This window comes from Cyphomyrmex costatus, unplaced genomic scaffold (assembly GCF_001594065.2).
Source record: "Cyphomyrmex costatus isolate MS0001 unplaced genomic scaffold, Ccosl1.0 scaffold398, whole genome shotgun sequence".
NCBI lineage: Eukaryota > Metazoa > Arthropoda > Insecta > Hymenoptera > Formicidae > Cyphomyrmex > Cyphomyrmex costatus.
Genome location: NW_017278185.1, coordinates 384,298 through 409,762, shown reverse-complemented (window position 1 = coordinate 409,762; position 25,465 = coordinate 384,298). Strand labels below are relative to the sequence as shown.

At 37.6% G+C, this 25,465-nt stretch overlaps 1 protein-coding gene across 4 annotated transcripts; it reads left to right on the top strand.

Annotated features, from left to right (window-relative positions):
* Nucleotides 1-1,559: 1,559 nt before the first annotated feature.
* ctrip (E3 ubiquitin-protein ligase ctrip) lies at nt 1,560-25,183 on the top strand. Of its 4 annotated transcripts, none has more exons than XM_018543769.1 (25): nt 1,560-1,623; nt 8,458-8,793; nt 9,146-9,451; nt 10,432-10,518; nt 14,539-14,902; nt 15,008-15,189; nt 15,303-15,476; nt 16,009-16,385; nt 17,221-17,505; nt 17,593-17,973; nt 18,063-18,235; nt 18,313-18,487; nt 18,574-18,796; nt 18,899-19,139; nt 19,233-19,641; nt 20,136-20,324; nt 20,402-20,587; nt 20,814-21,005; nt 21,098-21,303; nt 21,510-21,932; nt 22,027-22,279; nt 22,355-22,600; nt 22,680-23,009; nt 23,115-23,433; nt 23,521-25,183. In XM_018543769.1, the coding sequence occupies exons 2-25, from the start codon at nt 8,487-8,489 to the stop codon at nt 23,715-23,717; spliced, it is 6,225 nt and encodes a 2,074-aa protein (XP_018399271.1). In that variant the 5' UTR covers nt 1,560-1,623; nt 8,458-8,486; the 3' UTR covers nt 23,718-25,183. The 4 variants fall into 4 exon arrangements, with proteins under 4 accessions (XP_018399271.1, XP_018399272.1, XP_018399273.1 ...); XM_018543770.1 differs by having other exon boundaries at nt 19,236-19,641; nt 23,521-23,717; XM_018543768.1 differs by lacking the exon at nt 1,560-1,623 and adding an exon at nt 7,834-7,861 and having other exon boundaries at nt 23,521-23,717.
* Nucleotides 25,184-25,465: the final 282 nt, after the last annotated feature.

Genomic DNA, 25,465 nt, shown 5'->3' with positions numbered 1-25,465 from the left:
ATTTATCTAAACATGTTAAGGGACAAAATAGTTGGCACCATCTATTTTTCTACTTTCTTGGCATTCAATGATTACAACAACTAATAAAGATTACTTGTATTCACTTGTGTCTTACCAAATAGAAAACATTGAACAACTCAACTATGAGTTTGTATAGTTAGAATTGAATATAAATTTGTATGGAGGATATATAAATAGAGTTCTACCATAATAAAATAGATTAGCAACCACATTGTAGATAAAATATTACAGAACAAAAATACTTACTCAAAGTATAAAACTTGAAAATTATTGTATGATTGCTGTTGCAATTTGATTATCATCTTCGTGTATAAACTGTATAAACAAAACAATTGTACATAATTTATTAGTTTTAGAAATAATAGCAAATTTGACATAGATTAATTTCCAATGTTATAAAGACTGCTATACATGCAGATAAAATGTAACAAAAGTAATGTAAGTAGTCTAACAGATAAAAAATGTATATTATATAAAAATTCATATTATTTATTGTGAGTACAAAAACTGTTCTTTTAGGAAACACAGTAGACACAACATCATTCTATCCTTCTTAACACTCAACGAATAACAAAGGTAAAATGACATTTGTGTCAACTGTGTCTCCAAAAAAGAAAGCAGCCAGTCTTTGGATGTAGGATAAAAATAAAAAATAGTAGAATATACCAAATTACGTGTTACAGAAATGAATAATGACATATAAAACCTCTACGAGTCACTCAAAAGTCTTTTCCTGAAATTGATCTTGCGATCACAAATTCCTGTCAACAAAATTGCAATATTATAAATAAGAAACAAAGCGACATAACCTACCGCGTTTTGTTGACACAGCATCCATCAATACTTTTGATTGAACGTCATATATACATGTGTTCGATTGCAAGTGTGTAAAATTCTTCGATATGATTGGTTCTTGCTCTTAGTTCTTTACTGGAAAAATATGTATAAGCTAATCGTATTAAAGAATTTCAAAAACAATTGTTTTTGTAGCAAAGCAAATCAGAAGAGTTTTGCAAATTGAATAATAAAAACATGCTTAAAAGTATTCGGTAATATTAGATCGTGCGTTATTTTTAATCTCTATATATTTTTATATTTCTTTAATATTTAATATTCGTTCCTGTTCCCCGAATATTTCCTCCATTGTATATAGAATCTTACGGTGACCGTTGCAATTAAGTGCAAATTAATTAAACAGGTTAAGTTAAAATATAAAATGTGAATTTTTGTATTCAATTTGTACTCAGGGTATACCGGTGGTTGCACTCGTTCTTCCAGTGAAAAACGTGAGGAACAGACCTAAAGGCAAGTGCACCCCCTGCGTTATCGGCTAAGATCACGTCCGACGTATCTATTGGTCGGCGCGACCGGAAACTCGACGCGTCCACCAATCACGTGCGAAATAGCCGGAACGGTCAATGCGCGGCCACAACATCGAACATCTCGACGAGCTGCTTGCGCTGCGGTCGGAGATATCCTCGTAGCAGACGACGCGCGCCGCACGGATCGACTTGACAGCTCACTCCGTATTTTCACGTGTCCCATCGCGCATCGCGTTGCGTAACTGGAGTCCGACTTCCAGGGAGGAGCTCCCTTTTTGCGGTGAGTAAGAAATGCTTTACGCCACTCGTGGCGACGAGGATGTCATTTTTATCGCCGTCGTTATCGTCGGTTGCATCGTCGGATCGACCGATCGACGGACGACAGACAGCTGATCGAATACGACCACGCAGAGACAGGCAGGAAAGCAGGCTGTTTTGACATTGCCATGGGTAGCCGTTTGCAGTCGTTTATCGATGCGACCAATTGGCCGCAGCTAGATACGTTTCTCCCAGCCAATCGTAACTGCCTACCGCGATCGGGAACGGAAATCTCGCGCAATCTGTTACAACACGATGAAAAGAGAGCTGTTCCTTTATTCCGCCTCCGCTCCCGCAATGTCGTCGTATTTCAACAACGACGCAATGCGACGCAGTGAAACGGAACTGGCAACGACGAGAACCGTCCGCGATTGCGTCTCACGTTTAATATTTAAACGGCATTACCGAACGACGTAATACCTCGGTCGGTTTGAACGTACATATATATATATATACATTTACGATCCGAGATCGGACCTTGAAACGCGTGAGCGTGCGTATGTTTGCGCAAAAGCGTTTCGCCTTTAGCGGGGCAGTACTCATAAAACCGGTCGTCGACGGAACGACAGATAAGATACTTTTATCGCTCGAGTATAACGAACGCGAAGCGATTTTGCCGAAAAGTCGATGTTTCCCCAGGGCGACTTGTAGGAATTCGCATTATCTCGAGACTCGCGTGTCGGACAAACAGAGATGAGGCTTAGATGGATATGATACGCGCGCTTCTCCTTCGATCGGCTCTATTTCGCCGTAAAGGTGAAACGATGACAAAATCGTTTCGTGCGAACGTCATCAATTTCCGGCGATAACGCGCACGTCAGAATAAATACACGAGAGCGCCCGGGTTACATAAATGGCACGCGCGCGCGAAAGGTACCGTCAGCGTCTCGCGCGTGTATTACGCACGTGTCTTTTCTTTTTTCCTCTTTATACTTTTCAACGGAGAGAATTCGATCAATCGATCACGCGAACAGTCCGCGCGACACGTAACTTCGAGTTACCTCGGTAAAGCGGGATTTACGTGAACGTGCAGGGCGACCACAACGGACAGGTTCTCGCGCTAGGCCGTAGGAAAAATGTAAATTTAAAAAACGGTCAGGTAAGATGGCGGTTCGCGCGCCACGCGGTCGCGGCGCAGGAGCGGCCAGGCAGGATCCCCGGACCCCCGGGTCGAGGGGTGATTGTTGCGCGCACGCGCGCGACAAGGGGCTGATGTTCCCTTCCCGTGCGCTCCCCGTCTCGCGGGGAAGAAGTAACTTTTAATCGTTTATTCGGTTTATTTTAAAATTTTCTGGTCCCTCGACGCGGCCATATTGGCCAGTGACGTCAGAAGCGAGAAATCATGCGATTTTTTTTCCTCGCGCTATATATACACGTCGTAATAAATTAGTTCCTCGCTCACGATATAATGTCATTCGCGTTCGATAGTCATATTGGCTGGGGTGTCCCCGACCTGGTGTCGCAATCGAAAAGGGAGTGGAATTTAATCGAAAATTTTAACAGTACATGGAATCAGTAGAATAAAAGAAATAGCACGCGACACTCTACGTTTTCGTGAAACGTGATTTTGAAATTAATGATATGTATATATCGAGTTTCTTAAATATTTTATATATTTTATTGATAAATAGTGGTCTTAATATTAGCGCATATTTTGTTCAGTAATGTAAATGATTTTGAATTGTTTTATGTTTTCTATTAATTCTGTATTAAAATACTGACACATGATACAAATTGAAAAGATTACTAATTATGTAATGTTACTTTTTTAGTTTTAGTCATTTTTCTCGGAAACGAAAACTTGCATAAAAAGCTTGTTTCCATTTATTTTATCATCTCGTGACACATTAGGGAATTTTTGCAATATCGTTTATCCCTAATACGGTGAACACTAAAGTCATGTTATCTTTTTCTTCACAACTAATTCAGAAAAGAATAACGTGACTTTAGCGTTCACCGTATTAGAGATAAACGGTATTGCAAAAACTCCCTATTCGCTCTATACCTGTTATTTTTCTATATCTCAATTTGAATTTCTTGCATAGTTCACTTTTCTTCTTTTCCTTTTCACATTGGAGAGAAGAAGATAAAAGATGGGCCGTACAAGAAATTCAGTCATAGGGTAAGGGAAAAGAACAGGTTCTATGTTCTACTTGCATAAAAATTCATTACATCTCTTTCTCAGAGTACCTCGATTCTATAACTTTTAACGACAGTTGGTATCGTTACATTCTTATTGCGCAGTTTTTTTAGCATACATAATGCGCAATAATATAACGTGACAATACTGATAACTGTTGCTAAAATCAGTCAACACAAATTAAAAATAACATAATATCAGTGTTATAATTTTGCATTTAATAATATACAGATATATTAGAAAAAATTTTGCTTTCAACAAAATTAGCACTTTTTAACAGCAAATATTTTGTTTGTAATAATAAATTTAATTGCTTTTGCTCAACATACTTTTCAGTTTTGTAAATAACAAATATTTGTTTATTGTTAGCTAAATATATATTTAATTAAATTATTTTTTATTTAATTGGTATAATTAATTAAATTATTTTTGTTCGTTACATTATAATCATTTTTCTTTTGTAATAAAATTTTAGTTTGTAAAATGAAATATTTGTCAACACTAAATTGGGGAATCTTTTATATAGAAAGATTTAATTCATGAGAGATATACGATGTCTATTTCACTAAAATAAATTCTTATTTATAAATATACGGCAAAAATTTTATTCTCAGCAAATAAATCATCCTTTTTTTTCACAATTGTAATATATATATAGATATACTTTATAGAAAAGTACACTTCATCATAATTAAATTCATTTATATATATAATATAAACATAAACAATAAATATCGAAGAAAATGTCACATGTGACATTCGCTTGTGAATTCGACTTTTTCTCAGTATAGCTTAAACTGTATCAAACAAACTTATTATTTACACCAATTAAACTATTTAGTCAGTATAAACCAACATCTTTGTTATCTACAGGTTAAAAAATCTAGCAAAAGCAATTGAGTTCGCCGTTAAGTATACAAAATACATGATTGTGTCGTTAAAAAAGATTTCAACTAAAGTTTTGTTGAAGGCACTCAAATTTCTTTTCTTAATGTGATACAACGCACAATATTATCATTACATTACTGAGCGCAAAATTATAACATTGTTATGTTACTTTTAATATTTTTAATCGATGTCCCGACCGAGGAGTTACAGGAGATCAGGGCTGCATTCGGAAACTTCAGCCGGGCGTCGTGTTATCCTTGTGTAACATTCCGTAAACAGCAGAGATCAAATGCTGAATACCCTGAATTCTTGAACGCACACTCCTGTAAGGGGAAAAAAAAAAGTGCGATAAATTTTCGCAAGCGCCCCCAATGATGCGCCCCTCAGCGTTAGCCCGAGGACGGCCCTGGCGCCGATAATCAACGGTGATTGGTGCGCGCACGACAGGGCGCCGCGTGGCGGGGGGAGGGGAGGGGAGGGGGCGAGGTGGGGTGCTTCTCCCTTTGCGTAGACTGGCGACAGGTTTCCGAACGCAGCGTGTACGGGCTTCCGCTGGCTGGTCCCGCTGATCGTGTGTGCGCGGGTGCGTGTCTCTGCCTGCCGTTGCCTCGTTATCTCGCCTTGCCTGCGTGCTGGCTGGCTCGGCCTGGCGTGTGTGACATTGGCGACGGGGGCGGAGCGTTCTGCGGCCACCCAGTCCTAACCAACCCGTGTGGCTCGACCATCGACATTCCGCCGAGAGTCTCTTGCAGTGCGCGTCTCGTCTCGATCGCGTTCGGCGTGAAACGTTTCCCCTCGTTGCGCGACGATCATCCAGGCGGGTGTGTGTGTGGTGTGTGTGCGCGTACGCACGCACGTCCGTGTATGTGCGCGCGTGGTGTGCGTGCGTTACACGGGACACGGTTCCTCTGTGCGCCGTGTCTCGGACGGCCACGAACGCTCTCTCACTCCTCACGAGGCAGCAGGCTCGGCTGTTCTCACTTTTCCGAGCCCGTCATCAGTGTGGTGTCGTGTCTCCAGTCTCGTATGGCGTTCCTCTGCGCTACGTCTGTGCGTGAGTGCGTGCGCGTGTGAAACGATAAAACGGAGGTAGCATCTCTCGTCACGTCTCGTTCCGTCTCGTCTCGTCTCGTCGCGTCTAATCACGTACCACCAGGCCGCGAGTGAGAGAAGAGAATCTGAGCCAAGAGTATCTCGGAGCCTCGTCCGTGTCTCTCGTCATCGTCGCCGCGATGCCCTGGGCGCGTTTCTCCCGCATTCAGGTAAAACGGCAAAAACACTCGATTCGCAAGTGCACTGTTTTCGAACGGAGGTTCCTTGACGAGAGAGAGAGAGAGAGAGGGGCATCAGTGCGTGGGGTGAACGGCGAGAAGCGGGTGGGAGGAAGAGGCGACGGACGTATAGGTACATAAAACGTAGGGGGGGAGGGGGGGGGAGGGGAAGGAGAGAAACTGGGAAAAGAAGAGAGCCGCGGATAAAAGGGCGCTGCGGAGACGAAGGAGGAGAGAGAGAGCGAGGGCTTCTCTCTTTTTTGGGAGGATTTCAACCTGAGGTCACGCACGGCGGAGCGAGTGAGGCCGCGAGCGAGCGCGTGCTCGGTCGGAGTAGGACGAGAGGAAGAGAGTGGAAACCCGTCCTCCATTGGCTCGATCGTGAGAGAGCAAATGGTGGCTCGTGTTCCACACGAGAGTCTCTTTGTTACGTTACAAATACGAGTTTCTCGGAGAGAGAGAGAGAGAAGGAGAGAGAGAGAGAGAGAGGAGAGCCCCTCTTGCAACAAAGCGTCGCGGCCGCTCTGTGTCCTCGCGACTCGCGTCTTTGTCGCGACTGAGGAAATTCGACTCAGGCTCGCCGCCGTCGAGTAAAGGGAGAAGGGCCGTCCGTCCGTTCTCCCCCCCGCTCCCGCCGTCCGTCCCCCCCCCCCTGCCGTGATGTCAACGGCACAATTTCGCGTTTAGAGCTGGTGATACCACGAACCGAACGGACGGACAGACAGAAGACCAGCACCAGCCAACCAGCCAGCTTAGCGAGTGAAGTAGCAGAGTCGTAGTGTTTGTTATGATTCTCGGTTCGTTACTATCTTCCCTGCTGCCGCGTGGGGGGGGGGGGGTCGGGGGGGGGGGGGGGGGGGAACGTTAATTGCGTATCGCGCCCCGCGGCCGTTTTATTTAGTCACGCTCTTGTTATCCGAGCGCATATGGTTCGAACTGAAGTACCAATCCTTTAATTTCTCTCTCTCTCTCTTTTGTTTCCCTCTTCTTGGAAATCGCGCTGTCGATATCGTTGTCGCTATTCAGTTCGTGGCGTTGCAGCGAACACCCCGAGGTCGGCGATGAATCCCGCGAGGTCGCGTTCGAACGCGACGGGGCATTTAAATCTTTTTTTGTGCGTTCCGTTAAAAATCCACGGTTCCACGATCTTAAACGGCGGTCGTCTCCTCCCCTGGCCTGTCTCGTTTCCGCGTGTCTGCTTACTGTGCTGCGCCGTCTGTGCTTTTCGGACGCGAGTGGTAATCGAAAGCAAACGAGCGCAACAGCGTCTGTGTTAATGTTTTTTTCCAACAAAGGGGGGCAGGCCGTGACAAGAAGTCTCGCGTCCGCGACGCACGATCCGATCTGATTCGTACATCCGATTTTTTTTTTTTTTTTATTGTGTCTTTCTCTAGCGAGTGCGCCCAGCTCTCCACCATTGTGTGTCGCTTTCGTTGTTACGCGTCGTACTTACACGCGAATAAGAGTGTTACGTGGTAACTTGCAAGTAGTTCGACCTGGCGCTTAGTCATCTTGAAAAATACAAACTGTTCTTTTTTTTTCTTTTTTCCTAAGGAACAGGATTGATATTTATCGTATTTATAGAAGTCATTTGATCCGTTAATTTTTCATTGTGCGATGTATGAGTGTTTCTAAGGAACAGAATTGATATACTTATTGTCTGTGTCACGTTTTATTTAAAGGAGCCATTTTTTTGCACGTCCATTAATTTTGCACGTCCATTAATTTTGCACGTGTATGTAGTTGAAATCGCCAAAACATTTATACTTGAAACAAGATGGACACATTTTAGGTATTGAAAAGACAAAGCGAAGATACTGAATACGAAATATGCAAGCGACAGATTGTATGAGTAACATAAAATCTATCAAAGTCCTTTGAAAGGTTCTTTTTCATCCAAGGTTATTCTTAAATATATTTATATTTGGACTTTTTATACGTATTCTTATGTGTTTTTATGCAAAACTAATTTATGGGCTTTTTCCATTTGCCCGTTTTTACCAATGTAAATTTACTGTAATTCGGTTCAATCTATTCTTTATTAATTCTTAGAACTAAAAAAAGATGAAGAGTTAGACCATGATTAAAATTAAACTACATTTGTAGAAACGGGCATTAGTGACACAAGTCAACACAAATATCATTGTCTTTATTACTTATGGAATGCTGAAAGAGATAAAATAATGTTTTTGTCGATTTGCATTAGTTCATCTTATTTAACATTGATAAATAGTGCTAGATAACAAAAATGTAAAGATTTATTGTTTTTTTTATTTGGTGACGTCATTTTATCTTTCTTTGCATTTCCATTAGTAATAAAGATAGGACCTTGTAGTCATCAAATGGAAAGAAAACATGTGTCATCAGTCTCTTGCTGGAAAATGTCTTATGTCCTCCTAAACACTGCAATTACAAATGCGTGTAAATACAGATGAGACAGTCACCATATTTAGATATGTTTATATAATTAATAGTTGCTGTGGTTTTTCTTTTACAGACAGAATAGTGGCATGAGTCGATTAATCTATGGCAGATCAACAAGATCAGTTGTCATCAGGGGGGTCTGTAGAGAAGGCCAGTGCTTCAGCAGACACCTCTAAGTCAAGGGGGAAAAGCTCTAGTAGTGGCTCGAGTAGCTACAGAAAACGACAAAGTACTGGTGCAATCCCAGATAGCGTGGAAGAGAAGAGGCGTAGACAGACCAACAGTGACCCGCAGACATCTCACGTTGACAGCAATACACCGCACACGCATTCGATTGATTCTTCCAAAGGAGAGGGCAGAATCAGAGGTGAACGAAGAAGTCATGGAGCTGGCTTAGAATCTTATTCAGGTAATTACAGCATCGAAAGAAATGGGATATGTTATGACTCAAAGTAAAATGCTTTACTATGGGTGCTTTCCATTTGGTGACATAAAGTCTGTCTTAACGTTTAATGAGAACAAAGACAGAATGACTTGTATCACCGAATAAAAAGCATCCTATAATTCCTTTTTCCTTTCGAATGTAATTCCAATGTTGTATCATCTCTGCAGTTTTAGTTAATTTTTGCTCGTTATTATATGATAACACATCATAGGCTTGTTTTTTTTATTCCACTTTAATACTCGAGTTCTTTCAAATTCTTATCTTTATTAATAAATTGTTTTATATGAATTATATGACCGTTGAAATATTGCAACAGAAACCGACTGGAGGTCTCATCATAAGATTCACCAAGTCAGCTACAGCAGTAGTAGTAGTACAAGGGTGCGTAGTGCAGCGAGGAGTCTGCCAGAGTCAAGTTTAACACCTACCGATTGTGTGGCATCGCGAACTCGTTCCCGTACACCACAGAATCCTCAAGCATTGATACAGGGAACTAGCAGTTACGATCTGTCACTGCCCAGTGGATACGGTAGCCGGAAGACAAGTACCTACAGCAGTTTGGTAGCTTCATCGAGTGCTACGTCGATCACTAGTCATCCATCCACATCGAGAGGAAGAGGAGGTTAGTGCACACTTTTTCTAGTCGTTATTATTGTCGATTGTAGGATTGTGATGTGTGATTTGCGTGAAGATACAATTTTGTTTTGAGATTGTTTACATTACATCTATAATGACTCTTAAAACTGACATCAAAATCTAAATCGAAACTTTAACAAGTACTTATATTAACAATTTATGTTATATATATTTCATTAATTATATTATATTTTTTTTTAATGTGTTAACGGTGATAAAAAAGTTTCTTAAAATTGTTTAATTTATGACATATATCATAGAGTTTTGAGATTTGAATAAATTTATATAATAAATGTTTTACAAATATAATTCATATCAAACGTAAAAATGTTAGCTAAAAAAAAGCCTTTTCAAAATGTTTAATTATGAATATAGTTATTATGTTTAATAAGCAATGTTAATTATTATATTAAGTTTAAAAAAATCCTCTTCTGTAGTTTTGATTGTTTTATAAATAAATAAAAAAAACAGAATAGTAGCCAATTTGATTCCTTAGTGTAAATTTGATTTTTTAAACAATGTATACAGAAAGAAGAAAGAGCAAATTGTATAGCTAGGTAAAACATGTTAGCTTACATAAAACCAAACAAAAAGCTCTTTATGAAATACATCTCTATATTTGCATATATACACAATTTATCTCTACTTGTTATGTCTCTATTTGTGTAACGTTTGCTAACTTGTTAGCAAAGACTTGAAAAATTTTAATTTTTGGAAATATAAAACAGTATACGAAATATATGACAGAGAACTCGTGTGTTTTATTACGAGTTTTTGATCTAATATTATTAGGTCAGTTGTGAATATAACAGTCTTGTGTGTAATATTTGTGTAAATGAAAGGGAATGATTTGGTCAATAAGAGGCAAAGAAAGTGTGAAAATGTTTCGAGAGATAGGAATATAATAAAATTTAGAAAACACAAGCATTATCAAGATAAGAGTCATAGATCAGACTGTATCATTAGGCCAGAGGATGAGCGAATGTCTGGAAGGATTTGTGTCTGCTGTCAAAGCACTTTTTCCAATATCAACACAAACCTACCATCAAGAAGGTAAGCTTAAGGAGTACACACTCTCTTCGTACCATATTTTCTTCCTTCCCCTTATTTTCTCTTATAAATTCGCGAGTAGCTTAAACGAACATCCGAGTCATTGAACTCTCTATTCTGAACTTATTCTCTATACATCCATATGCAAGTATCATCATTTACTGTACTTAAAATATCAGGTAAACTTCTGTATAAAATTCATTCATGCATGGTATTAATTATATAAATAATTAGGGGAAATATAATTTTATTCAACTTTTATAATACTCATGTTTTATTAAATTTGATAAGTATTACGAATACGGTAGTTAAAAACGAATTATCGTGACTTATTATAATATAACGTTCAATGTAAATCTTTTTTGTTATGTACATACTAAGATTATATTAATAATTTATATATAATTGGATATATAAAAATTAGATTTTCAAGTTTATATACAATATTATAATATGAAAGAAAAAGTTATTTTTTATATTTAAAATAATATTGTACAAATATCGTGCTGAAAGTTTATAAACTGTTTGCAAACATTTTCGTAAAGTTATCTAACATATCATACATCATACAATTATATATAAATGAAATGATCTGTAATTGAGTAAAACATTATAGAATATTGATATCGAAATCATTGTTTCAGCTTTTATATTATCTTGATTTTAATTTATAGAGTAATACTTTTTTATACAATTGAAATTATATATAAATTATGTTTAATAATTTATTTAATAATATTCGCGTAATTTATTTAAATTCATAATTATATTACGAATTTAATTTTAATATAATAATTCTTTTTTATTATATAGGATAAACTGACAAAATATATTACTGTAGAATGGAATATAGTTTTTGTTGATTTTTTTTTATAATTTCATAATTAAAATTTATCATCTTTTCCAAATTAAAAAAAAATGTAAATAAAAATCTGATATTTTATTTATTCAAAATTGTAATTATGATTATAATAAATATCTTAAAATATTGAGTGTTTATTATTCCTTATTTTTTTTATAAATTTCTTATTGCTTACATCTTATTATTCTCGAGATAATGCATTAAAATTGATGTCGGAAATCCCGTAGATAAACAATTTTTTTTGTATATATCTCATTGAGTCTAAGTTGATATTGCTTTCATTCTTTCAATACTTAATAGAAATGATTGAATGTAGTTAATACATTGTAATACATTCAAGTACAATTGCTTCAGAAATTTCATTTTTTATGTCGATATTAGTATTCTTCAAACTGACATATTCTATAGCATTTTCTCAAAAAAATATAAGTTGATATTAATTTAATATTAGAAACTTGTAATTAATTCGTTCTGGGTTTTAAAAAAAGCTTTCATTTTATGTGAAAGACGACTTTTATTATGTAGTAATATCTTTGTTATCGGATATTATCATTTGTAATCGTTAATTTTGTTTTATATTTGCTAAGAAATTGGCTGTTATGCGCGCGAATTTAGAGTTTATATAAAGCGTATAAAATGCTCCTATTTTAGATATATTTAATAATTCTGATGGTTCTTAGCTTGTAAACTTGCGATGTAGTTTAACATCGACCGATTAAGTCCACAATAACGATCATGTAACTTAAGGCTCCTGAGTATTCGGCCAAGAACTCCGTGTTGATGGTAGCGACACTGAATTAGTCGGTGGCCTAGCAAAACTGGTATTTATACGCACAAATGCAAGCTCATGTTCGTGTGCTCATTTTCGGGCAGAAGGGGAGCACACAGGACATGGGTTCATGCTTGTGTGTGTATATAGCGCCTCGCCATGGTAAAAGGCTGAACTAATAGGCATGGAAAAGTGATTTTTTGACCAGTTTTGACGACAAAATTTTTCTTGCATGCTGTTTCGTCAATATTTGCTTATTTATGAAAATGTAACTTTCCTCGTACTCGTAAAAGTCCTAAAAATTGGCGGAAACTGCAGTTATCGTGAAATTTTATACGTAAAAGCGTATATTTCACTCGTTTCATCAGCTATTAAACTATTTCACTCGTTTCATCAGCTGTTAAACTGTGTGATTCTGTCCGAGTATAGGCTCACTTTACGTATCTTTATGTACCTTTTACGACCATTTACTGACTATCAGAGGAGGAAAGGATAGTTTCCGCCAATTTTCACAAGTGTTTTTGAGCGATCTTTTAAATTTATCCAAATTGTCTTTATTAAAAAATGGGACGCAAGAAAAATTAATGTTTTTCTCGCCTATGACGTCACAATTCCAACATGGCCGTCGCCGGTATTCAGGAGCCTTAAGGTAGAACACGAAGTAAGAGAGAAGGAGATCGAACTCAGTGAAACGTAAATGGTCCTAGTCCGTGACCCCTAATTGGGAGGGAGTCCGCTGAAAGGAATGAATTCTTATGGTTGGGCGCCATTTGCAACTAATCTTTCCCGAACAGTCCGGCCTGATCCGTTGCTTGCATTAGACGGAGAGGTCACGAAGTAAGAGATCATGGGAGAGATTAAGAGTTCCAAAAAATTAAAAAAGTTAAAATATTGAATATTTAATATTAAAATGAATATTACATTATTATATTATATTATTGAATATTTAATCGTTTAATTTATAATATTTATATGCTTTAATTCTGCTAATTTCGTGCACAGTAGCTTTTAGTACGTATTAATCTAGCGTAGTGCAAGTGATCGAATTCACTATTAATTCTTATAAATCTTTACCTCTTTTAATTTTTTGGAACTTTTAGTCTTAACCTCTCCGTATAATACAAGCATGCTCTTACTTCGTGAATGCAAGCCAGGCCGGACTGTTCGGGTAAGGTTAATTGCAAATGGCGCTCAACCATAAGAATCCATTCCTTTCAGCGGACTCCCTCCCAATTAGGGGTCACGAATCAGGACCACTTTTTCAGCTTGCGTTCTATTAAGTTCGGTCTCCTTCTCTCTTACTTCGTGAGGTAGAAACATGAAAAGAGTAAAATTGTTTATCATTGAGCTAATGAGAAATTTTTTACTTTTCACGTTAGTGAAAAAGTTATCTGGTACCCAGATATAATTTCTGATAAGATTAACGTATTGTCTCGAAAGATAATTTAGTTTCTTTTTTTTTTCAAATCCGCTTTAATACAATGTGTACCTGTGTATCCGATAGCTATAACAAGAATCTTCAGATTTATGGAAATAGGGATGACACGTATTATCTTTTCTTAAACACGAGGAAATCGAACAATACCATGTCGAAACTTGAATACAACATCATTAAACATAATTAGTGTTTTGTATTACCGATGGCTGTATTAAATTAAATGCTTTTTCTTTAGATAACAAATAGAAATTGCTCAAGATTTTCTTCTGTTGTTCGGTGAGAGCTACTAGTAAGTTACGAAATTGTCAGAATAAAATTTATTTAAAATAGGTGCATAATCTTTGTGAATAACATTTACATTTTATCTGTTATAACTGTTGGTATTTAGACAACACTTAATATGTTTTAATATCGCGACCTATAATCTCGGAGAGAAAGCATGCAACATTAAATGTTGCTAAAACTATATAATTTTAACTAGGAAGATATTCATAAACTAAACAATTAAAAAAAAAACAAAAGAACAAAACTATTGTGTTTTGTCTGCTTGGCTTTATATGAAGAAACTAAGATTGCTTGATTTTGGATTTAATAGATATCTGTTTTCACAATCGACAGGCAAAATTGTATATAAAATTGTACAAAACACATCATGATAGAAATCATACATCACCTATATAATGATCAAACTTGCGAAAATGTTTGACTTTTTTGTTCACACGGAATAAGAGTTGTATTGTTTTCTTCCTTGTTTTGAAGATATTTTACGTGTATGAAGTGTAAATAAGAAATGTTGCATATATATATATATATACATATATACTCACACAACACATTGACATCCATAAAAATAAGAATACGCGCATTGCGCGCAGTTAGACAGTTACACACGACAAGTCTTATCCTAGTCTTTACCCTATGTATCTCAATGATTATGACATTTGGATATTTTAGATTCGAAATCTCACGGCAGTGCGACCTGTAGCGCAACGAGTAGCAGCACGAGTAGTCAAGTCCTGGGTGTTAAGTCCAGCATCAGAGTGGGTAACGCAGCAAGTAACTCTGTGGAGAGTGGTGGGGGGGCGTTGGCACATGACGGGGCAGGCACGAGTGGCATCGCTTCAACGGCCACTGCCAATCCACCTGTGTCTGCCACCGTTTCTGCCAACCCTACACACCCTCATTCTACACACAAGCACCTGCTACGCTCTCGCGCGAAAGCTACCGGTGAACAGTCGAAGGAATTGCCATCTAGCAACAAGACTTCGGGGAAACATCACAAAAAAGACACTACAACGGGTTCCTGTTCGAGTTCGAGGTAGCCAGTCAGAGATACTTCTCTAACTCAATTGCGAACTTGACAAGACTACTTATATAATCAGTTAAAAAATTCTAATGATATCTCTGACTGGCACTGTTACAGACATCGCTCCTCATCGCGCGTGAGGAAGCCGGTGGTGGAGAGCGGCTCCGGTGGATTAGGTAGTGTAATGTCAGGCAATGATTCTATCAGCGCTACATCGGTGTCATCCTCTATTCCGAGCAGTCAGTTAGTCTCAACCACAGGTGAGGAGGAGTCGGCATCAACTGCGACATCCGCCACAGGTTAAATGCCATTGATGTCTACGCTTAATAGATATTTAATAAGCTTGGTCAATTTTGTTGTACAATGTTAGATCGCGTCATTCAAAATTTCGATTTCCTACTTGCACGCGAAGCTGGTGGAGGACCATCTGGAATGTCAGGAACGACGGGTGATAGCGAGAGTGACGATGGAGAAGTTGGACGACTGCAAGCTTTATTGGAAGCTAGAGGTTTACCGCCTCATGTGTTCGGTGCACTAGGACCACGAATGCAACACTTACTTAACAGAAGCATGGGCGCAAGTTCTGGTATGGAAATAAACTTTTTTGTCTATATATTGTAACTTAATTGAGACTGTTCACAATTCATGTATTGTTTGTGAATTGATCATAGTTATAATAAATATAGACTACGCATTTCTTGAACTTAACATCTGTGCTGTTAAAACTGAATCATATCTCTTTAGTTCATTACTTTAGAAATAGAGATAGCGATATGATTCAAGTTATTTCACTTTTTCTAAACTGATAGTAACAACTTTATAGAAATGCTTATTACATTCATGTTTGTGTGACAACCATGGTTGGCAAAGACTAATTTTTTTTTTTAAAGAATACAACATAATGTTTTTTTAAAATATATTTTTAATGCTTTAGACAATATAAAAAAATGTTTAAAACATCGATTAAACATGTTTTAAATTGTTTCAAATATGTATTTTGTCGACCTCTGTGACAATCTATAAATAATCTTTAATTGTACGACACACTTCATTTCTATAAATAGCATGTTGAAATATCATTTATTTGGTATACTGATCTTTAAACTAATAATTTGCAGCTGCTAAGGCGCAACAACTTTTAGCTGGCTTACAAGCTGTTGAAGACGAGGGAGAACAATTGCAGGCCGTTATGAACATGGGAGAGATTCTTGTAATGGGCAACGAGGATACTCTAACCGGTTTTCCCGTCAAACAAGTGGTTGCAGCTTTAATTAATTTATTGGGGATTGAACATAATTTTGCGATAATGACCCATGCGTGTCGTGCCCTTACATATATGATGGAGGCGTTGCCACGGTCATCTACTGTAGTAGTGGATGCGGTGCCTGTATTCCTACAAAAACTCGAATCGATTGAGTGCATGGATGTAGCTGAACAGTGTTTGACTGCATTAGCCATGTTGTCACGTAGGCACAGCAAAACTATTTTACATGCGGTATGTACACATATTCCTAACATTAAGAAAAAAATGCAATTGCATACAATGTGATTGCATTTTTTTCTTAATGTATCTTTTTTACAATAATTCATTCAACTTCAATAGTTTTGTATCATTAAATATTGTCATCATATATTGTTATTTGAAGTTTTGTATTTCATGTCAGAATATCATGACTTTTGACAACTTTATATCTGATTTTATTACATTTTGATATTTTTAATGAATTTTTTGATACTCTTTATTTCTAAAATCATTGTTTAAAATATAATGATTTTTATATTTCCAAAGTGTAAAATTAGATATAAATACTATCATATATTTCAAATAAAATAATTTTGACCTAAAATTTTTATTTTAGTTCTTCATAGATATAGAGCAGCTTTCTTTCTCTATTTAGTGATACTAGTCGTTCTATCTTTCTTGGCATTCCATGAGTAACAAAGCAAAACGATAAAGTTATGTCGATTTGTATCACCAAATGGAAACCATGTATAGCATATAGGCCAAGCATATACTATATATCAAGCATTTGCTGGTGGCCTTTCGTGTAAGAGAGACGAAACACAGTTCTTCTCTCTCTCTCTCTCTCTCCCCCCCCCCCCCCCCCCCTCTCTCTCTCCCTCTCTCGTTCGAAAGCTCTATCACACGCCATACTCGATTTATCTATACTGTATCTAGACTATCTTTACTAATAAGGATATTTAAAATATTCACACTAGATAGAACATTTTTCCTATTATTTTACGTGATGATTTTTAGAAATACAAGTGATGACTTTTATTATTTACAGTTAAAGTGAATTTTAATTACAAAATCTTGTTATTTTCAGGGTGGGGTATCAGCCTGCTTGAAATTTGTTGATTTCTTCAATATCACAGCACAACGTGCAGCGTTAACAATTACTGCAAATTGCTGCCAAAACCTTAATCCTGACGATTTTCATTTGGTAGTGGATAGTCTGCCATTATTAACCAGCAGATTAACGAATCAAGATAAGAAGAGCGTTGAGTGTGTGTGTCAAGCATTCAGTCGATTAGTTGACAGTTTCCAACATGATCCTGTAATGCTACATAAAATTATTAATGCTGAACTTTTACAGAATTTACAACAGCTGGTACGTGCGATTTTATCAGTGAAACACTTATTGTTTAAATAATTTTTATCCGTCCCTGCTGTTTATACATTATTCCATGTATTATAGCTCATGATTACGCCGCCGGTTAACAGCACTAACAATTTCATAACTGTATTACGAATGCTCTCTGTGATATCAAATCGCTGTCCCGACTTGGCGCAATTGCTGCTGCAACAAAATATAGCTTTCACGTTAAGTTATCTTTTAACCGGATCTTTGGAAGTCAAAACGGAAGACGTGGAGTTGGTGCCGCGTACACCACAGGAGTGGTTTGAAATTACATGTTTAATCGAGGAGCTTATGCCTCCGTTACCAACAGATGGGATATTCAGTGTAAATAGTTTACTCGAAAGGACCAGCAATCAACAGGAGACTGTCCAGTGGGAATGGCGTGACGAAAGACAATGTTCCCATCCGTTCAGTACTATAGATTCTAGAATTATCGAGGTAATTTCATCGTAGTACTTTTCATTTCACTTTAAGTGCTTTAATTATTGAGTGAAAACAAAAAACTAATAATTAAATACATATTTTAGATGGCGTTTCAAAATGGCGAAGATGAGATATGCCTTACCTCTTTAGGACGAACGTACACTATAGATCTGACTGTGATGAAACAAATTAATGAGGATATAGGAATGACAAGAAGTATATTTCGGAGAGTAAACGCCAATCCCACTGAGGGAAAGAGTCCAACTTGCTCATCTAGGTATAAATTACATTTGTGATCTTCTAAGATTATAAACAGTTTTGTCGTTAACGTAATTGTTATGTTACTGATTTCAGTATGGATGTTGTGCCTCCGGTAATCGAAACGAACGAATGGTTAGTGTCTTTTATTCGAACTTTATTCTCTGTATTATATGAGGTTTATAGCAGCTCAGCTGGACCCGCTGTAAAATGCAAATGCCTTCGAGCTCTTCTTCGAATGGTATATTATGCTTCAACTGATTTACTTAAGGTAAGATATATGTATATATCAAGCAACAGTATGTTTGCATGTTTATGATATATACTTTACGTATGATTGTTTCTTTTTACACACAGGATGTTCTAAAGAATCAAGTGGTTTCGTCACATATAGCTGGTATGTTAGCGTCGCAAGATTTACGTATAGTTATCGGAGCTCTTCAAATGGCGAGTATCCTGATGAAGAGATTACCACAAGTATTTGGGGTTCATTTTCATCGCGAGGGCGTACTGCATCAAGTTCGTCAATTAGCAGATCCCGAAGTACCTCTCGGTGTTTCACCACCTAAGTGCCCTTCTGGTAAAATTCTATTCTTATTATGCCTACTGCTTTTTTTTTGTTATTGCTCAATGCGTTTTATTGTACTATTTGTTATCATATATCATTTTACGTTGTATTTAGGTACATCATTACCAAGCCCACAGCCAGGTCCGTCTAATACACCACTTTCTTCCACCACAATGTTGTCTTCTAGTAGTGCCACGTCTCCGGTTGTCTCTCCATCTTCGAATGGCAACATATTGTTTGGCACAATCGCGTCGTCGTGCCAGTATAAACCAAATATTAGTGCTTCACTGGAACCACACAGAACGGAATTAAACAACAGTGTAGAGGAAACAAGCGCACCGCAAAGTGCTCACTTGTTAGTATGAGATAGCTTTACTAATATATTTACAATTTTTTAAATAACCATTTGTGGCATCACACTTATGAATCATGTCTTTCTATTTATTAGAAGGATCGGTGATGTACTGAAGAAAAAACGACAGAATAAGAAGGGTCGTTTCTCGAGATTGGGAGGCACCACCACACCACAACAAACGCAACAGCCAGAGTCTCTGTTCACTGGTTTTACCCCAAAGAACAATCGATTTTTGGGAAATCTCAATCCGGCCAAATGGGGTCGGAAATCGTCCTCATCCAGTACTAGCAACGATAAGAGAGACTCGAGCTCGTCCACGAATCTGTCGAAACCACCGAGTAATCCGAGCTTAACTGGTGGAAATCGAGATAAGGCAAAAGCATGGGTGCGCGAACAAGCAGCCCAATTTTTGGCAAGATATCAGGACGATGCACCTTGCTCGCATCCCGCCCTAACAGTTCTTGGTCGACTGACTGCTGCAATACATCGATTGCAATCAAATGTAAGTGCAGTAAACATAAACAATTTATTATAAATAAAAAAATAAAGATTGATGAATATTGGATATTTTATCAACAGATTTGTACTACGTATTTATCTTTAAACAGCTTTATGTATAAATACGGTGATAAAAAAGTTTAGCCACAAAGTTTTGTATTTATTAAAAATTATTAGTATATTTACAAAAGAACAAACTATAGACAGAGAAAGTGTTAGTTCTTATTAAATATAAAATAATAATTAACATTCAATATCACTATACATATTACAGCTATTGGGTGGATTCATATATTTGTTCGGTTTTTGAAGGCTAAAATCAAACAGGTGTTTTTCATACAAAGGATGAATTTTAATCAATGATATCTTCTCCGTTTTTGTTGATGACCTCTTGCCATCAACAAAAACGCCTGTTTCATTTTAACCTTCAAAAACCGAACGAATATATGGATCCACCCAATATTTGCAGATTTTTAAAATTCTTATTTATGTTTGTAGGAATTGGACGAAATGTTATCAGCATTAACGGAATTACGGGACATAGTTCTCGAGAGTGATATATCGCCGTTTGAAATGAATTATAGCGGCCTTATCAAGGCTCTGTTGAACTACCTCACTACCACGGATGCACCGGGTAATCGTTACGATCGTCTTCGTATGTTTTGGAAATTGTTTGCGGAATCTACCGTAAGTAAAATCGATCTCTCTACCCTTTTCCACTTCAAATGAACATGTAAATAATCCTTGTAATACAATTTATCCAGATGCAACAGAATAACGATATCGTGGATCTTAATCCTGGAGCGTTTGGTGCTTTAGTAACGAAATTGAACAGTTGTGTTGCACAGCTAGAACAATTTCCAGTGAAAGTTCACGATTTACCTGCAGGTTCTGGCGCTGGTCGTGGTGGCACGAGTGCTCTGAAGTTCTTCAATACGCATCAACTTAAGGTAATTGAGCACTGACCTCGTTTTCATTATCTGATTTTCATTAACTTATGATTAGGCTTAACCTAATATTTTATCCAGTAGGCTTCATCTATGATGATGTGGATGAAGCCAATTGGGTGAAACATCCGGGCCTAAAATATATACAATAAAATTTAATTACCACGAGAGAAGAAAACTCTGAGCAAACGCCGAAATATAAATGCAAATGTTTCGTCGAATTGTGCAGTGTAATCTTCAACGGCATCCGGACTGTAATAATCTGAAGCAGTGGAAGGGCGGTACTGTAAAAATAGATCCGCTCGCATTAGTACAGGCGATTGAGCGTTATTTGATGGTACGTGGATATGGCAGAATACGGGACGCTGACTCGATGGTCAGTGATGACGACAATAGCGAGGATGACATTGATGATACTCTGGTATATATCTTTCCAATAAAACATTTATCTTTAGATTAGAGAAAAACGATAAAATCGGTGCAAGCGAATACATTTGTCGCTTTTCTTTCCAGGCGGCAGTTGTGATAAGTCAAGGACCACCGAAACATAAACTTCAGTTTTTAATTGGTGACGTGGTTCTACCTTTTAATATGACGGTTTATCAAGCTGTCAGGCAATTTGGATGCTCCGGAGTGGATCACTCAGAGGCAGAGGCCGATAGTGAACCGCCACTTGGACACGATGCAGTATGGGTGCAAACCCATACGATATACTATAGGTATTTTCAAAACATTCAAATATCCATTTCAGAAATTTTAAAGCTTTCTTGTAACTTATATTGTAAAAACGTTACGCCGACAATTAACAATACCGACACTGTCGTTAAAAGTTACAAAACTAGTGTCGATTTTTTTAAAGAAATTTACAAAAACGTCAACTTTTATGTTGATCCGAAAAGAAATATATTATTTTTTCTAAATGCAGACCTGTACCAGAAGAAGATGTCGCAACCTCTCCAAAATTAGGGTCGAGTTCACAGGGTAATAGCAGAAAGGGCAAGGGAAAAAGTACAAAGATTAGTTCAAAGAGAAAAGAAGATAGTCTCTGGCTAGAAGGCACGGTTCCTCTTCAACATTGTCCCCTCGCGCCATATCTATCTCCCACGTTACCATCCTCGGTAACTATCATGGACGCCTCTCTCGACGGGTTGTGTCTTTTGCGACTCTTGCACGCTCTTAATCGCCATTGGGGTATACTGTTCCCTCATCTGAAAAGCATGAGTTTGCTATCACCTCAGGACTTCATCAATAATAAGATCGCCGCAAAAGCTAGCAGGCAACTGCAGGATCCATTGGTGATCATGACTGGAAACTTGCCATCTTGGTTACAACAGATAGCGTCTGTCTGGTCAGTAGAGTGAATAGCTCAATCGTTGCTTTAATTTGTGTAAATTTTTGTATAATTCGAGAATTTATTTACAATAATTAAATTCATTTTTCAGTCCTTTTCTCTTTCCATTTGAGACGAGGCAACTTTTGTTGTATGCAACGTCGTTTGATCGAGATAGAGCACTACAACGTCTCTTGGATTCCGCGCCGGAACTCTCGGGATCGGATAGTCAGGAGCGCGTTACGCCACGCTTAGAACGAAGGAAGAGAACTATCTCGAGAACGGACATTCTTAAGCAAGCAGAGCTCGTGATTCAAGACTTAGCCTCTAATAAGGCCTTACTCGAAGTGCAATATGTCAACGAGGTTAGTTTTTGTGTACACGTCTTTCTCAGACTCTCAATCTTATTGCAAGTCTCTAATATAGTATTTGTATTACAGGTCGGTACTGGTCTCGGTCCAACTCTGGAATTTTACGCTCTAGTCTCTAAGGAACTGCAACGCGCTGATTTAGACTTGTGGCATGGCAGTTCGAATCCTACTGAAAACGGATATGTTAATTCCTCTCACGGGCTCTTTCCCACGCCAATCCCATGGAATACTAAAGTATCGCATCTAGCAAAATTGAAGACCAAGTTCAAATTCCTTGGGAAATTCATGGCAAAAGCAATATACGACTCCAGAATGGTAAAAATTGACGTATCATTTGTAAAATCTTCAAATCTCTTCGTTGCACTCTTAACATATTGAATTGTTTCTCTTTTAGTTGGACTTGCCATTTAGTTTAACTTTCTATCGTTGGTTATTGGGAGAGGAACATACTCTCACATTAGCAGACTTGGCATACGTATGTCCCGACGTATATCGCACTCTTAGCAAGCTCCAAGATGTCGTGAGGAAGAAAGAAGCTATGGAAAAGGATCAGACGTTACGACCGCACGAGAAAGCACAATTAATTGAGGCTCTCGATTTAGATACATGTCCCATTTCTGAATTGGGTCTTGTGTTCGAATTACCGGGCTACGAGAATATCGAATTGAGGAAGGGCGGTAGCGAAATATCCGTTACTATTTACAATCTGGATCAATATATTAAGGTAAATGTATCTCCTTTCTTTCACTCCCTCACTCTCTTTGACGTTCTCCTTCATCGATGTCGTTTGAGAAATCACAATGATTACGCAATTTTTGTAAAATTTCAGTTAGTGGTACACTGGTTCTTATATGAAGGAGTGTTCAGGCAAATGGAAGCTTTTCGGGAAGGTTTCGAGTCTGTATTCCCTCCGTCGCAACTAAGACTATTTTTCCCAGAAGAACTGGAGGCGGTATTTTGCGGCCACGCACAAACCGGTGGGCAATGGGACGTGAAAACTCTTGCCGAGTGTTGTAGGACCGATCATGGTTATACACCGGACTCACGGGCCATTCGTTTTCTATTCGAAGTTATGTCCAAGTATAACAGCGAGGAACAGCGACAATTCATTCAGTTTGTCACCGGTTCACCGCGTTTGCCCGTTGGAGGTAAATACTTGACCATTCTCATTCTTCATTTGTATTATCATAAGCTAGAGAGAGATCAGCAATAAAACGCGTGCTTAAATTTTTCAGGTTTCAAAAGTTTAACGCCTCCGTTAACAATAGTGCGTAAAACCTTTGATCCATCTATGAAAACAGACGATTTTCTACCATCAGTAATGACTTGCGTTAACTACCTAAAACTGCCTGATTATACCACTTTGGAAATAATGCGGGAAAAGTTACGGATAGCCGCGCAAGAGGGTCAACATTCGTTCCATCTCTCCTAGAAACGGATTGAAGATCGGCGCCTCATTTTCTTTTTTATTCTTACATTATTCAGGTCGAGAATTATCCGAACTTCGTTTAAGGTCTACGTGAAATTACGTACATTGTCAGTGAGCAAATCCAATGTCGCAATTTTTATCTTATGTGAGTTCTTTTGAGAACATTTTATTTCTTGGAAAAAAAAAAAAAAATTGTCGGAGCGACAGTTCTTTCTTTTGGTGTTTATATCTTTGCAATTTGGATTGTGATATATTTTGATCAGAAAGAAAAGTGCAAAGCTGCATAATTAACTGAACCGTTTTCGCGAACGCTACGAACCGAGTGGCTTGCGAGCGACCTCGTTTTAGGGAAAAGAAACTTATCTTCAGTACGTTATAATAAAAAAAAAAAGAGGAAGATTGTAAATATAGTTTAATATACACAAGTCGATATAAATACTTTATATAATAGTAACGAGAAAAATGATATTGCTATGGAAAAACTATACTAACTGAACATAACATAGCCGGAGAGCGAGAAAGAAAGAGAGAAAGGAGGACGTTTACTAGATATAAGTAAATTTTATATCAGTGGTGCATTAAAAAGCATCGCCATACGTCGCCAATCCCCCGCGAGCGCGGAAGAAATAAAAAGTTACATGCTAAAATCAGCAACGAGATGCGCACGCCCGTGATAAAAGCGCGCGAGCGCGTGTCTTATCGGAAACAATGCTATTTCCGGATACAGACACATGTACACAATATCGTGTCTCTCGCTGCTATTCTCTATTTTGTAATCGATCTCTTCGTGTTCGTCGCTTTTAAGTTTCAACGATCGAGAACGCAATGCGCGAGTCACACGTTGCGCTACACACTCCTACATTTAAGTTCAATCGGTTTGTAACGCTAACATTTATTTGATATTTTTACTCTTTAAGTAAATTAGCCCGACCGTTTATTTTATTTAGCCGTGTAAGAGTGCAACCGGAATCGCCAAGGAATCACCATCGTGACACGCGCGTGAATCGAAGGAAAATTCCGATATCCATTTACCTACAAGCAAATCGTCGTATTTAGAGCAAAAAAAGAAAAAAAAGAATTGTAAGAGAATTGTATGATACAAAATAGAATGGATATATAAAGTGAAGCTGGTGTATCAAATGGATATTACAAGGTACATTACTTTCTTATGTCATCGCAGAACCGCGACGTCTACATAAGAAACTGTACGAGAAAGAGTATGTGAAGCAAGTCAGTCTATACTTTTGTTTGATTAAAATTTTATGTATATCGCCTACAGGAGCGGGCGTTTTCTCGAATTTGTTGTATTCTTTAGAACTCGCGAATTTGAAAGTCACCATTGCGAAAGTTGTAATTTATGTTATCATTGTCACTATAAAATATTTTTTCTTTCTTTTTGAGAACACTGTATTGCTGACACGTCAATGTACCTTACATTACTACGATTATACGTTTATTAAGCGTGTGAACATCATGTTTTTTTTTTTTCAAACATCTTTTACTTTATGTGAGGACGAATCGCGAATGATAGTATAATGGCGCAAGGAAATAAATACAGGCAGGAGATCAGGAGACTTGGATATATGCACTATCGTAAAATGTGTAACCGTTCAAGATACGCGAAAAATCCATGTCATTAATATTATAAACAAAAGATATATTTATATCGATTCAGTAGTATATAAACGAATTTTACTTTATTCATATCGGAAGATTTTTTTTTTTCTTTTTTCTTCGAAACCTTCAATAAA